The sequence below is a fragment of the Pristiophorus japonicus genome, chromosome 14 (assembly GCF_044704955.1).
Source record: "Pristiophorus japonicus isolate sPriJap1 chromosome 14, sPriJap1.hap1, whole genome shotgun sequence".
Lineage (NCBI taxonomy): Eukaryota > Metazoa > Chordata > Chondrichthyes > Pristiophoridae > Pristiophorus > Pristiophorus japonicus.
Window position 1 is genome coordinate 41,576,383 of NC_091990.1, and position 16,779 is coordinate 41,593,161.

General features: G+C 42.5%; 1 protein-coding gene across 1 annotated transcript; it reads right to left on the reverse strand.

The window, feature by feature from the left end:
* Positions 1-10,820: 10,820 nt before the first annotated feature.
* LOC139279590 (platelet-activating factor receptor-like) lies at positions 10,821-15,300 on the reverse strand. Its single transcript, XM_070898710.1, has 2 exons — positions 15,218-15,300; positions 10,821-11,903 (listed from the first exon to the last, which is right to left on the reverse strand). The coding sequence occupies exons 1-2, from the start codon at positions 15,298-15,300 to the stop codon at positions 10,874-10,876; spliced, it is 1,113 nt and encodes a 370-aa protein (XP_070754811.1). The 3' UTR covers positions 10,821-10,873.
* Positions 15,301-16,779: the final 1,479 nt, after the last annotated feature.

A 16,779-nucleotide genomic window follows, 5' to 3' on the forward strand; every position in this document is an offset into this window, starting at 1 on the left:
AAAGAGCTAACAAATTATTCCCCCTCCCCTGCTTTTTTCCCATAGCTCTGAAAATGTCTCCTTTCCACATATATATCTATTTCCCTTTTGAAAGTTACTGTAACGAGAAAATGTATAGGGCCTCTAGCTAGGAGATATCGATATAATGTATAGCGCCCTCTAATTAGGAGGTATGGGGAGCTGTATTGAGAGAGTGAGTGTCCGTGAAGGAACGCCATGTTAAAGCTCCACATGGCTGTCTGAGATCTCCCAAATAAATAGAGTTAAGCTGAACTAAGCATGTTCAAGAGTGCTTAAGAGACTATAAAATACATGGTGTCAAAAGCGAAGACTTCCGACCTTTCATTGAACGCATCTGCGACCGAAATATTGGAATTGTAAGACTTTTTCGAGCCGATCGAAATCGATGTTAAGCAGTGCAGTGCAGAGCGTGCTTCCTACACATCCCGCGTGGATCCGTGAAGGGTGATAAATAGTCATAAGCTTGTAAAATAATCTAGAGGCATTAATAAAGTAAACTTAAAGTGGCATAAGTTATTGTAGAGCGTCGATTGAAAAAGTCTTTCTACAATTATATGACCACAATATTTTACTATTAGACTTGTTCTAGTCCTCTGGGTATTTGAACTTTACATGTATGCGACAAAAAACTGTAACGAGCCATCATGACCACCATAGTGCCAACTCCTGCGCACATTCCTCTCCCACCTCCGTATATACCCCACTCTCCTCACTGCACTGACAGTACATGCTTTATATTAAATGTTAAGTGGGTGCAGGTCCACTAAACCAATTGGAAAGCCAACTGGAAAAAATTCAAACAGCTGTGGGACAGCTATGAAATTACCACGAATATTGTGGAAAAATCAGAAAGAGTTAGGGTTGCAACGTTTATCACTGCCATTGGCAGCGATGCCCTAGATATCCACAATAATATTCCCTACAAATCAGAAGAAGATAAGCAGGAAATTGAGATTATTTTGAAGCTCTGGGAAGAGCACTGTAAAGGTAAAACCAACATCATCTATGAATGGTGCCAGTTTAACCACTGTGTGCAAGGGACGACCGGTTTGACAGATATCTCATGAAAGTGAGAGAGCTGGCATCGTCATGTGATTTCGGCAATTTGAGGGATGATTTCATCAGAGACCGCATAGTCTGCGGAATATCTGATAACATTCTGCGTAAGAGGCTGTTGCAAGAATCATGCCTAACACTCGATAAATGTGTGATGCTCTGTAAAGCTACAGAGGCCACAGTTTTACAAATGAATTCCATGGAGCTCACTAAAACAGAATGTAAAGATGTCAAAGCTGTCAGACAGAAACCCCGACCCATAGACAAAGAGTTCACAAATAGTTACAGATATTGTGGCAAAAGACATGAGCTGTCAAAAACTAAATGCCCAGCATGTGGGAAGACCTGCATAAGTTGCGGAAAACTAAATCACTTTTCTCAAAAGTTTAGGTAGAATGGATCGAGGCAGAAGTCTACACATAACACTAAATATAAACACTAAATATAAGCCAAAAGTTCATGCACTCTATGAAGAGAGTTATGATTCTGATTTTGAAGTCATGACTATAAAGATGCTTGGTAAAGTTAATCGCACAATCAAGGACAAGAAAATATCCTAACAAGATTATGACTATCTTCTCCATTAAAGGTCAAATGATAAAAATGCAAATAGATTGTGGGCCACATGCAATGTGCATTTTGCTACCTCTTAGATACTTACCAAAAGGCTTAAAGATAAAAGAATCTAAGGCAATACTGTCACTATATGACAACTATGCAACCATTCCCGTGGTAGGGACTTGTAATGTACCACTGGAAAATACAAAGAACAAGCAAAAGTACCTTGTGCCCTTTGTGATCATTGAGGGCCAAAGTGCACCACTGATTGGCTCATCATCATCGGTAGTCCCTCGAGTCGAGGATGACTTGCTTCCACATCAAAAAGTTCACAGGTGTTTCAATGAAGGACCTAATATTCCAGGTCCCAAACTAAATCCTGTGCGTGGATTTTTTTAATGTATGGTGACCATTGCACACCAGCCACCACAGGGACTTGACAGAGCTAGGTCTTGGTCCAGTGGCAAGGGTTATCCAAGACGATTGGAGACCAGCTCTGCTGCATGAACCTAGTGCACACACATATCGCAGTGTGGGCTGGCCCGTGCTGCCCTGGGCCCTCGGTTCTTCTGGGCCCAGAACTCACGCCTCTCCTAGGCCCCAATCGCATCGCTCCACGATCTCCCACTGCTCCTTCGCCCTGACCTCGCCACTCCTGCTGTACCTGCCCATGCTCCAATCACTGACCTGGATCTTGGTGACGTCCTTCTTCGCTGCTGTTGCTCTCCTGCTCCAGCACATGCTGCTCCCCTGGAGTGGTATGCCACCACGCTGCTCCTTCCACTCCCCGGCCTGCTCAATGGTGCTCACAGGCCGGGGGCAACTCAGCCTGCTGGGCCAGGCCACCACGCTGCTCCTTCCGCTCCCCGGCCTGCTCAATGGTGCTCACAGGCCGGGGGCAACTCAGCCTGCTGGGCCAGGCCACCACGCTGCTCCTTCCGCTCCCCGGCCTGCTCAATGGTGCTCACAGGCCGGGGGCAACTCAGCCTGCTGGGCCAGGCCACCACGCTGCTCCTTCCGCTCCCCGATCTGCTCCGATGGTGCTCGCAGACCAGGGGCAACTCAGCCTGCTGGGCCAGGCCACCACGCTGCTCCTTCCACTCCCTGGCCTGCTCCAATGGACGCACTGCTTAACAGCTACAACTGATAAAACTGCAGCGGTGGTAAATGAACCATGCGAATCGCAAACTACAAACAAGGCAAACATCTCGCTTGGGTCAAAAACTGATGTCAACAATGCATATCTGGATGTGTTTAAGGGACTTGGACACAAGCCAGGGACAGTTCATCTTGAACTTAATGAATCAGCGACATCAGCTGTCATGCCAATAGCGATCAAACAAATGCTAAACGATTGTTTGGAAAATCAACAAATCATCACAAAAGTTGTTGAACCGACAGACTAGGTATCCAGTCTAGTGACTGTACAAAAAACAAATGGAAAGATACGAGTATGTATCGACTCTCAATATCTGAACAATGCCCTTAAACATGGACACTATCCACTTCCTGTGATCGATGACATCTTGCCACAGATGTCAAATGTAAAAGTCTTCACTAAAGCAGACTGTGAGGAGGGTTTCTTGCAATGTGAACTAGACACAGACTCCTCCTACCTCACGACCTTCCAGACTCCATGGAGACGATATTGATATAATAAAATGCCATTTGGCATCAGTCCTGCCCTGGAAATCTTCCAGCTGAAACTAAACCAGAACCTCAGGGGTCTAGATGGAGCCTACAAAATTGCAGATGATATCTTGATCACTGGACACAGTGAGACACTTAAAGAAGCCAATCACAATCATGATGCAAACTTACGCAAATTCATGCAGAGATGCAGAAAGTGATTTCGATAAGTTTGAATACAAGCGCTCCCAAGCAAAATACATGGGATACATATTGTCTAGTGATGGACTCAAAGCCGACCCAAGCAAAGTGGTCACAATCAACAAAATGCAGAAACCGCAGAATGTCACAGGTATACAACGATTTGTCGGCATGACAAAGTACCTCGCAAAATTTTTGCCAGATCTTTCAAACCTCTGCGATGGCTTACTCATAAAGACACAATCTGGAAATGGACTGAAGAACAAGACAAAGCGTTTGAAGTTATCAAACAATGCGTGACAGATTTTCCGGTATTCAGGTACTTTGACCACAAACTTGCAACCAAAGGTCAAGGAGATGCTTCGAGCAATGGTCTTCGGTTCATCCTTCTGTAACAGGGACAACCAATTGCATCCAGCAGAAATGCAATATTCTAAAATCGAAAAGGTGCTGCTTGCTCAAGTCTCCGGAATGGAACGAAACCATCAATATGTATACAGTCTCAAGATCTCGCTATGGACAGACCATAAGCCTTTGGTTGCTATATGATGCAAGCCGTTATCTGCAGCACCCAAGCAACTACAATGTCTGCTCATTCGGCTCAACCAATATGATGTTGAATAAAGTATCAACCAGAAAAAGAAATGTACCTAGCAGACACTCTCACGCGCATACCTCGAAAACATGGAGAGATTACCAACAGAAATTGCAGTGGAATGCATTCACATGGTGGACTTTCTCCCACTCTCCAAACAAGGACTGACTACCATACAATGTGCAACTGCAAGCGACTCCATACTACAACGGGTCATACAACAAATCACAACGGGATGGCCAGAAACGACATATGAATGCCCGCCTGAAACATATGCATACTTCAAAGTTCGTGACGAACTCACAACACAGGATGGCATAGTCTTCAAAGGCTATCGATGTGTCATACCAAACTTCCTGAGATCCAACATTCATCAGCGACTTCATGCTGCTCACACTGGTGTCGAGAGCACTTTTCGACTTGCCAGAGAATCCGTTTATTGGTTTATGGGCATTATTTCCAGCGTCGGTGGTAAAAAAGGATTTTCAGATCGCCGGCTTCTCGCCCATTCTCAAAGCACCTAGTCTCCATTTTTGAAAATGGGCGTTACCCCGAGCAATCTGAAATGGGCGTTAGCGTTAAATTTTTTTGACCTTCTGCAGTAAAGTGTCACCGTCCTTAGCAACGGCATGGCAACACTCGATTCCCGAGATTGAGGAAGTCATGGATCATCATGACATGTGCAGAACAGGAGACAGAGACAGAGGGAGCTCAGAGGCACTGAAAGCGTGTGTGGCTGTGGTGTGTGCTTGTCTGGCTATTGTGGGAGGCATGAGGGAGATTCACCAGTAGCAAAATGCCTACTAAGCACCAAGAACATAGTTGGCACCAAGTTTTTGTCCAACAAATAAGATATAACATGGAAGGGATGGAGGAGGCCCTGGAGCTGCTAGCCAGGAACACAGGTGGCAGAGGGCCCCCAGTGGTCCCGGAGCGTGGCACTGCACCCCAAGGTGCTGCACCCTCATTGCCAACCACATCTTGCTCCTGGCTTGTAGCACATTACCATCTCGGGACCGTCCTCTCCCGTATCCGTCCAAGCAGTGTTTCGGCTGTCACTTCCCGCCCCCCCGCCACCCAATGAAGCATCGCCTGAGGAGCTCCTCGGCCAGGCACCTTGGAGTCAGGAGGGGAAGGGGAAGGAGTAAAGGTGGAGAGGAGAAGCGGGGGGCGGGGGGGGCGGGGAAGGGTTGGATTGTATAAAAATACTGAAGATTTCAGACTAATGTTCGGTTTAAATGTTTTTTATTTAACAAAACCTTCCAGCGCATTGGCTCAGATAGCTGCACCGTTACACGCTGGTGATTCCTTAACATCAAAGGGTACAATTACACTTAACTTCAATCAACTTAAACTTTAACTGTCACAATTGATATATGACCTGCACACCCAGCAGTGTGTCAGCCTTGTAAATAACACCAAAGTTCTTTCAGGCAAAGCGATCATTGATGAACTCCTGACATAAGGCTCTTGCAGCTATCATGCCACCATGTGCCCTTTCATGCGGTCTACAGGGGGGGCGGGGGCATGGCTCCAGCATCAGCCTGATTGACTGGGCCGATGTTAGCATCCGCCTCCTCGTCCTCCTCTTCCTTTCTCTGGTGAGGTGGACTGTCAGACTCATCAGGCAATTCTTGTCCCGTCCTGATAGCCAAGTTGAGCAGCATGGAGCACACCACCACAAATTGAGCTACCTGCTCAGGATAGTATTGGAGCTTGCCTCCTGAGTGGTTCAGGCATCTAAAGCGCTGCTTCAACACTCCAATGGTTTTCTCCACGATATTGCGAGTTGCTCTGTGTCTCTCGTTATATCGCCTCTCAGCTTCGTTGTGAGCATCATGTAGTGAGGTCATCAGCCAGGTGGCGAGGCCTTATCCTTTGTCATTGTTAAACAAGTCAGATACAGTGCTCTCACGCATGATGTGAGCATCATGGATGCTGCCCGGAAATTGAGCATTCACTGCCAGTATAATTTGCTGGTGGTCGACAACCAGTTGGACATTCAGGGATCTAGAACATGGTGTTCATAGCGCTGTGATTAGTTCTGGTTAGTTCCACTTTTTCTGGGTGTTTTTTTGGGTGAGCGATATTGTGAGCGATATATGTGCGAGGTGGTGAAATTGACGCTGGGCGATCTCATGGCCGCTAGTTTCGGTAAATATGCTCTTTACGACAAATAAAAATTGCGCGGGTGGTATTATTGAATCTCGGTGCTAAATCAGTGTGGAAATTAACGCTGGCTGATATTATGGATATTTCACGCATTCTGCTGATTCCGCCCCAAAAAATGGGCGGGCGGTAATATTTTTTCCTGGCGTTAAGCACATGGGGAAAGTAACGCTCGCCGATAAGTTTCCTAAAAATGCCTGTCAGTTTCTATTTTGTGTCAAAATGAGTGATATATGGGTGTTATACATCATTTCAGCGGTAAAATGGGCGTTAAGTGGGCGTTAAGCATGCAAAAAAAGTGGAGATTCTAGCCCTATGTTTTAAAGTGTGAAACATGTAACATTTGGCTAAAGAATCAATAAGACAACATTTTGTTGTTGTTTGTTAAACATGTAGTTGTTTACTACATGTAATCATAAGAAGTTAATTACCAGTTTATATTGAAGCTAACTTTAATTAATGTTTGTTTCTTATGAAAGGAAAGGTGTAATGAAATAACATATAGCACCCTCTAGCTAGGAGGTATCGATGTAATGTATAGCGCCCTCTAGCTAGGAGGTATCGGGAGCTGTATTAAGAGAGAGGGTCTGTGAAGGAATGCCATTTTAAAGCTCCACATGGCTGTCTGAGATCTCCCAAATAAATAGAGCTAAGTTGAACGAAGAGTATTCAAGAGACTATAAAATACAGTTACTATTATGCTTCCACACGCTGTCAGGCAGTGCATTCCAGATCATAACAATTTGCTCCATAAAAAAATCTCTTCTAATTTCCCCTCTGGATTTTTTGCCGTTATCCTAAATCTGTGTCCTCTGGTTACTGACACTGTTACCAGTGGAAACACTTTCTTATGTTCTACTCTATCAAAACTTTTCATAAGTTTGAATACCTCTATTAAATTTCCCCTTAACCTGCTCTGCTTTAAGGAGAACAATCCCAGCTTCTCTAGCCTCTCTACATAACTGAAATCCCCCATCACTAGTATCATCCTGGTAAATCTCTTCTGCAGCCTCTCCAAGGCCTTGGCATCCTTCCTTCTGGTGCCCAGAATTACACACACTACTCTAACTGAGGCCTAACCTGTGATTTATAAAGGTCTACCATAACTTCTTTGATCAATTGAACTCCTGGAGAAAATGACCATTTACACCGTTTCTGCTGAATTCTTGCCAAAGTTACAGCAGGAGATTCCCATGAAAATTCAGGGCCATTATATTTACGACATTGAAAATGTTGTGTAAGTGAATGCCCATATTGTGAGCGGACCCTCCCGATATAGCAAGGGCCGAGGTGCATCGAATTTTGAATATTAGATCCGCCCCTATTTTGAATAGGCTGCATGTAAAGGGATGGTTAGCCTGCATCGTACTTAACGAGGAATTGGAAGATCCGGACACAGGACTAGTTCTTAAAGGGCTGCAACTTACCATAAAGGGGGAAGTTGCAGTGGCGATTTAAAAATTGCCTTGTTGTACACAATGGCATAGTAAAGACATGTGGTTACCACTGAAAGTCTGGTGGTTATGCTGCAATAGGCACACCAAAGGACGTTGACCCTAGATGGGGCTGAAGGTCGTCCTCTGCTAAAAGTACAGGTGCCAGCTGCATGAGTTCATATTTCTCAAATTAAAAAAAGTCACCCACATACTCATGAAAAATCACAATCAAGAAATGGTATTTTGCATGAAAGGTGGAGGTATCTAAAAAAGGAAGAAAATAGATGTAAAATTACATAGATTTACATAGAATATATAGAAGAGAAACAGACCACTCTGCTCAACTAGTCCATGCCTTTGGTTATGCTCCACACAAGCCTCCTCCCACCCTACTTCATCTAACTCCATCAACACATCCTTGTATTCCTTTCTCCTTCAAGTGTTTTCTTAGCTTCCCTTTAAATGCAATTATCTATTCACCTGAACTACTCCTTGTGGTCGCAAGCTCTACATTCTAATCACTCTCTGGCTAAAGAAGTTTCTCCTGAATTCTTCATTGGATTTATTAGTGATTATCTTATATTTATGGCCCCTAGTTTTGGTCTCCCCCACAAGTAAAATCATCCTCCCTACATCTACCCTATCAACCCCTTTCATAATCTTAATGACCCTCTGTTAGGTCACCCCTCAACCTTCTATTTCTAGAGAAAAGAGCCCCAGCCTGTTCAAAATATGTAAGGAATAGACCATCAATTAAGAAACAAACAATATGTTGTCGAAATAATATTTTAATAATTAGTAATTAAAAGTAAGACTAAAATTCAAGTCCTAATTTTCAGTTCAACTCAAACCAAACATAAGAACAACAAGCATTAAACCAGTGAACTGAAGCAGCCACGTAAGAGGAAATGATGCCATACCACTGGCCTGGCTGTTTCTAAGTGCTACATTTTTAGTTTACATTATGTATTGTGCTGCATGGGACACTTTACCATTAAGTACATGTTACATAAATTACACAGTTAACAGTTACTTAAAAAAAAACACTTTTAGAGCTATGTTAGTTGCCTTCTCCACAGATGTTTCTGTTGAAATTTGCCACCGATGTTAATTGCCATCTGTTCCTGTTCAACCACTATTACACAAGTCACTCTGTCAACATGTCAGGGACAAAATCCCACTCAAAGTTGTAGCCTATGTGTTGGAATTCATACTGCTAAAGAGCTTAATGATCCAACCGCATATCAAATAAAGGTAGATTTTGGCAGATTTGACATGTATCTGTCAACTCACAACGTCACTCCCGGTCAAATATCCAGTATAGTTTATTGTTGTGAACAGATATCTGGTGCCAAATACTCTGTCTAAGTATGGTCACTATAGTATTTACAATGTTATTCTCCCAACTACAACTAATATTTGATCCTCAATGAGGCCAGTCTTTCTTCTTCAGCTGGAATGTAGGACGGAAGGTGGACATATCGCCATGGTTACTGCAGTTACTCTGTGATCATGAGCTGCCCCCGCTGTAGAGTGGAACCAATCCTTCCAGCTGTACTTCCCTCAGCCTCCTTTAATAAGATCAGCCATGATCTTATTGAATGGGGAGCAGGCTCGTGGGCCAATGGCCTACTCCTGCTCCTATTTCTTATGCTCTTTTGTTCTTGTTCTACATCTGTGGATTGCTCTGCTGTGAGAGGACATCATCTGATCCCTGGTTTTGGAGCTAGGCAATGTACAAAATCACCGTTGGACTATTAGGTACAGTTTGGGGCATCCCATTGTAGGAAGGACTTAAAGCAATAGAAAAGGTGCAATGCCGATTCATTGAGATGTTCCTAGGAATTACAGCTATGAAGAGCGTGTTGAGGAGTTGGGGATTTTTCACCAGAGCTGAGATGGTTCAGGGATGAACTAAAATAAGTCTTCAGGGTTATGTATTATGATATGGTAAGTAGTGATAGATAGTTTCCAGTGGTCGGCGAGATGATATAGAGCGCACAAATTTAAGATGAGCACGTGTTGTTGAAGCAAAGTGTCAAAATCTTGCAAAAGGAACTTAGTTAGATGCTTGAAAAATATTGAGGTATATGGTGAATGAGCAGGAGAGCAGAATTAGAACAGGTGGTGGTGGTGCAAAACACCAGTACAGATTTGATGCACCAAATAATTCTATGATTCTGTGAGTCTTTTCTTCCATAATTAGTAACAAATTTATTTTACACGTTGTGTCCAAGCATTCATTTACATGTATCACCCACATAATCAATGAGACGTAACATGATTCTCATTAAAAACAGTCATGACGGAAGGTTAGATTAATTACCTCCATCCCAAACCCTAGCAAAATCAAGGTCAGGATTTACATGAAGAGTACAAACAAAAATATTATAAATATTTTAGCATTTACAAATTTTACGCAATACAAAAAAGAAACGTGGAGTGCTTCACCCACAAAAAAAAGTTTTAAGATCAAGGTCACAAACTAGTTTGCAAAAAAATTATGACCAGGGTTGTTTGCAACGGAGAAGAATACCGGTGTAATGGATCTGATCCCATTTTCCCTTTGAACATTGTGGGGAATGGAACACTGACTGTCACTATCCATGGTCAGTAAAAAGAACATCCACATTAGGTGGGCTAAGTGCAGAGGAAAAGTCCCCCTGCCCCACATACTTCCCAATACATGGCTCAGTGATGTAACATTGCATCAAGGCATGTTTTGCTTTACTTGCATCTGACCTCATTATACCTAACATGGTAAGACTCTTCCAGCAAACCTCCATGACGGAAACATTTCTCAAGTGTCTTTTCATGGAGGCAACGCTCCTTTAAAATCTTCAACTTAGAAAATAAGGTTCAATTTTAGTCTTTGGTGCTCCTGGTACAGACCTTCTCGTGCTGGAAGTGCATGTCGGGAATTTGGCCACGTGCACCGCCCCAGGACTTTTCATCCATTAAAATTAGAAGATGCAAATTCACCCCGTAGGTATTCAACAACCGTAGCAATCGCAATCATCCTTTGAGTCATACCAACCTCCATTTGGTGCAGGATGCAGCTGAAAAAAGCCCAATGGATGCTTTACGACAATAAAACCTGAGAATAATTTCACCCAAAGATGACCTGGACTTTTTAAACTCAGCTGAAAATATGTCAAGCTCTGACACAGATTTTAAGGTCAGGCACCATCTCCTGTCAGTCTCAAGTCTATGAGGTCGTGAGTGAAGTTGACCTGATGTGAGTTTCTGTGGCCTCAAAAGTGTGCATCTGAAATGGCAAACAGCGTATCAGTTTTCTGAAGGTTTTGTTCAACTCTCTGCGAAACCTCTTTACGGAGAAGCAGTAGATGATTGGATCGATGCAGCTGTTCATGCTCAGCAAAGCCAGATTCAGCTTGTGTACAATGTCTATGGCCTTGGGAGGGGCACAATCAGGCATCCCTTTGCTGTTACCTCTGCTTAACTGCCAGGGGATTAGGGAAACGTGGTAGGGTAAAACGCAGACCAGAAACACTACGAGCATTCCCAGCACCATGGATTTAGCCAGCCTCCGGTGGATGCCTTGAGAAGCATTCCCTTGGGATGAAAGAGCTTTCATAATTGAAACGTAACTCAGCAGAACAATGAAGAATGATATGAGGAAGAAAATAAAAGACGCATACACGTAAATACTTCTGTTAGAGTATTCTTCGAAACATTTGGTGGCCTTAAGTCCCTGCCTGAACGTCTGCTGCTGAATCAATGCAGGAATGGCAAATGCAAAGCAAATTATCCAAACGGCCCCGCAGGTATAAAGGGATCCTCTCGGTTTATTCAAAGCAATCTTCAGTTTCGTCATTCGGACTGTGCAGTATCTGTTAATGCTAATGAGGATCATAAAAGTGATGGCGCTGTATGTCGCTATGTAGTAGAACGCTCCAGCTACCCGGCAGGTGACTTCCGAAAAGATCCAGTCTCCACCTTTAAAATAATAAACGACCCAAAATGGCAGAGTGAAGTTAAACATGATGTCGGCCAGAGTGAGGTTGATCAGGTACACTCGGATCGCTTTTTTAACTTTCCTGCCATTCTGCAGGAATATCAGCAGTGCGATGGCATTCCCAAAGAGTCCGACAAACAGGACCACCAAGTAGACGAGTGGTAGAATGACATACTGAACAGGGTCCCAGATGTCACAGGCCTCACGAGCTGCTCTCGCTATCGAACTATAGTTCTCACTGGAGTTCAGCGTTGTCTCCCTGCAACACAATAAAACAATACAAGGGTAAGGTCAAAACAGAATCCTGTCAGTGCACATGAGGAATCATAGGGCATCCTAAAATCTGTTTTCAGCAAATATTTGAAGAATTCGTAACAAGAACTGAAGGCAAATACTGAAAGTTCTGAAACTATGGGCTCTTAGCCAACTTAAGGAGCCTTTGCTGTTTACCTCATTTTAGGCTAAATCTTTAAGGAGTAAATAATTGGCAGTAGGATTGCTAATATGCCAATTTGAAATATATTAAGAGTAAGAACACAATGGATTAATTTTCCACACAGTAATTTGTTTCCTACTGCAGTTAGGCTGCCATTTTGTATATGAGAAGCCAAGCAGATTGCAGGTGTACATTGTCGCTCAGCTGCTGCCTGACGCCTGCGTCACAAGCTGCCCATTGAGACAATGACAGATGTCATCGTCCTGCTATTACGTCTGTCACTTTAGCTGATCTGAAGAAAAGAGGAACCAGCTAGTTTAAACGTGAAGTAAAGCAACTTGAGCAAAACCATGATTAAAAAAAAACGTGAACAATAAACACTTTGGCCAAGGGTTTCTGCTTTCGGCCCAATCGGCGATCCGGGCACAAATTGCGCTCAAAATTACGCTCGTTTTCGAAAGTGTATTTTATGCTCACGTTTCATATCGCCGAATGTAAAGCCTGCCATGAACCAGTGCAATTGGGCAGCATTTTAGAACGTAATTTAAAAAAAAAAATTTGCATTAAAAATATTCCTCGATAACAGTGGTAACCTGGTGCAGTTTTTTTTAAATACAGCTGAAAATGTGTTTATCACAAAAGTGAACATTTTTGATCAGAGTGTCTGGTCTACTACCTGTGAGTAACCTGATTTTAAATAACTGGAAATGACTTTAAAAATAAACTATACAGGACTATACAGTTTCATTGGAATACACTAGTCATTTCTTAGTAAATTTAAAATAACATTAAAAGCTTTTAAAACATGCCTATTAGTGTCCTTGCACCTACAAAAAGCTTAGTTTTAAGAGCCTCCTCGAAGGCCTTCAAACGAGCACAATTAGCCGAAACTCACCATGATGATTAATTCGAAATGAGGGCGTGGCCAGATTTGTGGATGGGGCCAGCTTCCAGCACAATGGTTTTTAAACCAGTGCAATTTCACAAGAAATATCACCTAGAGAACATCTTCCTATATCAGTTAAAGATGTTGGTACAATGACTCGATTGAGTTACTGTCAATGAAAGGTAAGAGTTAAAGGAACGCTCTCCTAACAAAAGTGTTTGGCAAACTATTTTTTTGCTTGTTTGCATACAGGCAGTGAAATGTCACATCACTTAGTGTCACCATGATGAAAATTGCTCGCAACTCTTCTGATTATTGACCCTAACACCAAATAAAAAAAGGTTTTCCCAAAGTTTTTACATGAAAATACTGCCTTCAAAACAATTATTCCATAAATTATAATATAAAGATAAATTCACCAATCCCACTCTCTGAACTGGAAGCTGTGCTCAGAGGGAGCGCTAATCAGATAAACTGAGCAACAAATGACCTTTCATGACCTGTCACATTTCGAGATTTCTGACTAGTTAGCCAAGAAGGAATTCTCGGCCTAATTTACATAATGATGTTGTTACGAAATTACATTTGGTTCACGTGGTATTAACGTTGGTTCACACAGGCTTAGCTCCCAGGGACACATAAGTTAGTCGGTACTTGATCTGGGGTACCAGATGAAGCAATTAATAGAAATGTGCATACTAGCAATACCACATCAGTTTGAAAGAAAAAGAAAGACCTGCATTTATATAGCGCCTTTCACAACCACCGGACGTCTCAAAGCGCTTTACAGCCAATGAAGTACTTTTGGAGTGTAGTCTCTGTTGTAATGTAGAAAACACGGCAGTCAACTTGCGCACAGCAAGCTCCCACAACAGCAATGTAATAATGACTAGATCATCTGTTTTTGGTATGTTGATTGAGGGATAAATATTAGCCAGGACACCGGGGGTAACTCCCCTGCTTTTCTTCGAAATAGTGCCATGGGATTTTTTGTGTCCACCTGAAACGGTAGACGGGACCTCCGTTTATTACGTCTCATCCGAAAGACGGAGGAGGGGTCATTAGTACATCACAGAGATGTTTGTATCTATAATGTTGGATTTCTTTCATTCATTGAACACCGCAGAAGGCCGAGCTAAATCTACCCTACTGTGATTTAAAATATAACTCATTTTGATTTATCTCTCTCTTATTAATAAACAGAGCACCATGGGATAGGTCTTGACTTTGTGTGATAGTGTAAAACAGATGATAGTCAATCGGCATAAATGGAACTAAAAATAGGGAGAGATGTAAAATGGGCTGATGACTCGTTATCGCCGTTTTACATTATCGCACAAAGTCAAGATCTACCCATTGTGTCAAAGTGAGTTTGCAATCTATCTCACTCTTTGCATTTCCCCAGTGTTGACAGTCCTGTATGAGAGAGGTGATGATATATATGAGTGGGAAGATACTATATTGAGAATGTAAGCTGTGCAGAACTATCTGGACTTATTTTTCGACCCAGAATGAATAATGATCTCGAACCCACTAAACCCATCTGTTAACAATTAGAGAGATCAGTGCAAATACTCGCAAGGCTTTCCAGGTCAACTGCAATTAAAATGAACACTGTGACAGGCCTGTTATGTTTAGATAATGATTGAAGATGGTTTCAGCAAATCCATAGTTTTGACAATATATGGCAGCTTTGTGAGTTCTAACGTGACTGTATGGGAGAGGCCAAGCTTGTTAACTCTCTGCCGAGCACAGCAGCATTTCAATGCTAAATATTCCGAAAGATCACAATGTGATAGTTTATTTCTATATATCATTATTTTAAAATAGAGAATATAATCACAATACAACATTTGTGCAATAGGTCAAGCTCATGGCACAGCACAGAAGGGATTTCTGTCTCAACAGGTTTATGATCCATTTGGTAAATGATATATATGATTCTGAAGACTTTTCCTTTTACTGTCCCTCAGGTACAGAGAGTATGCATTATTATAAAGGGAAATAGTTATATTTTAGTTTAAGAGCTTAATAAATGATAAACTGTCATATAGATTTTAGCACAACTTTCTGCCTTGTTTATTAATGTTAACAGATGGAAAATCATAGGCAGAGTGTGCGTAATTTCCTGGTCAGTGCTTTCTGTATATGCCAGAGTGAAAAATTGCCCGTTTTGCTCCTAATGTCCTTTCCTACAGTGACTCATCCTGAAGTACAGTTTCTCAGCCACTAACAGTGCTGCAACTCTCACCCAAGGGAGCATTCTTCCTGAGTGAGTGTCAGCAGGTTATGGGCGTCATAGCTGTCTTCATTTTGATCTCCTCCGATGTGCATAGCCAGGAAAGCCCTCGGAGCTGCTCTCGTTCCGCCGATGCAACTTCGCCGTGAAGAGGGTTTCCATTGCGCTTATGGCAAAGCTACATTGGCAGAGCGGGAGCAGCTCCCAGGAAATTCCTGGCCCACGTTTCCACATTTACCAGCAGGGCTCCCTGGTCAGCAAAGCTACTGTGATATATTCTTCACCACATCACAAACACACACATTAGACAAGATGGCTCGACAGGAACTTGTCGTTTGACCTTGTCACATGACCCTTTTATTATTTACATCATTACTTGCATTACTACAGTAGTCCACTAGGGGGTGTTCTATATTACAGCTATGGCTCCGATTTTTCCCTTCACTAGCTGGTGGATGCTGAGGTCAGTTGGAACAACGCTCTTCAAAACAGCGTTTGAACTCAGAACATTTCTATTCTGTACGGCTCGGGATCAGACAAGGCGCATTTACTCTCAGCCATTGGGGGAGTCCTAACATTCATAGACCTGTATGAATTTTAATCAAATCACCCTATTTTGAGAAACTGCTCTAAAGCAGAAAGTACTGCCCATTAACATATCAGTAAGTGCTGTCACTGGTGCATTTATTTCAGAATTGGCTGGGTAATTTCCAGACAACCCACTACATAGTGCTCAAATTGCCTCAATGGCTAATGGTAACATCAAACCCTGTGAAACCAGCTATCTGAGGCAAACATAGTTTTAAACATCTTGATTTCATATCAAAACGTATAGCTCAGCACTGAACTTGTCATTGAGGACACAGCGGGTTTGCTGCCTGCTCCAAGACACATCACACACTCCATAGCATCCAAGCAGCAAACTAATTCAGTGAATAAAAACTGAATCACTCAACCCGTTCTCTGTTAAAACTTGAATATGGAAATTACTGTGATGTGAATAATATTTTTCCATTATTTCACATCACCGTCTGAATCATTCACTTAGTCACTTAAGTTTGTATCTTGTTCATGTTTGTTTTCTGTTGAAATGAATGGGGATAGATTGCTGCTGATGCAACTACATTATCGCACGTTGAATTCGTAGTTGAGAGGTCATCAGAGAGCTTCTTTTCCATGTGACGATATGTCTGAGGTTTTTAATCAAACCGGTGAGGTCGTTTCCCACCATCGGTAACTCTACAACAAGTGACACAGTTCAAACAGAGGGCACCGCTGGGTGTCAGAGTTGCCTCTCTCCCCACGAGATATGTGGCTTACTTCTGCAACATACTTTTCATCACATGGTATTGAGGTGAAAACGCAACACATTGGCTCACCCACCAAGAGTACAAATGGACAGCAGCTTGGAGCAAAGGTTGAGAGATAGTAGAGAGGCTTTTTTTGGAGCAGTAGTGCATGATAAAAGAGGTATTTTGGATCATTTCCCCCTCAACGAGGGTGCCATAGACAATGCAATTGAGTGTCCTGGAATAGGCATTTTATACATTTTCTCTGTTATTGAGGAAGAAGCC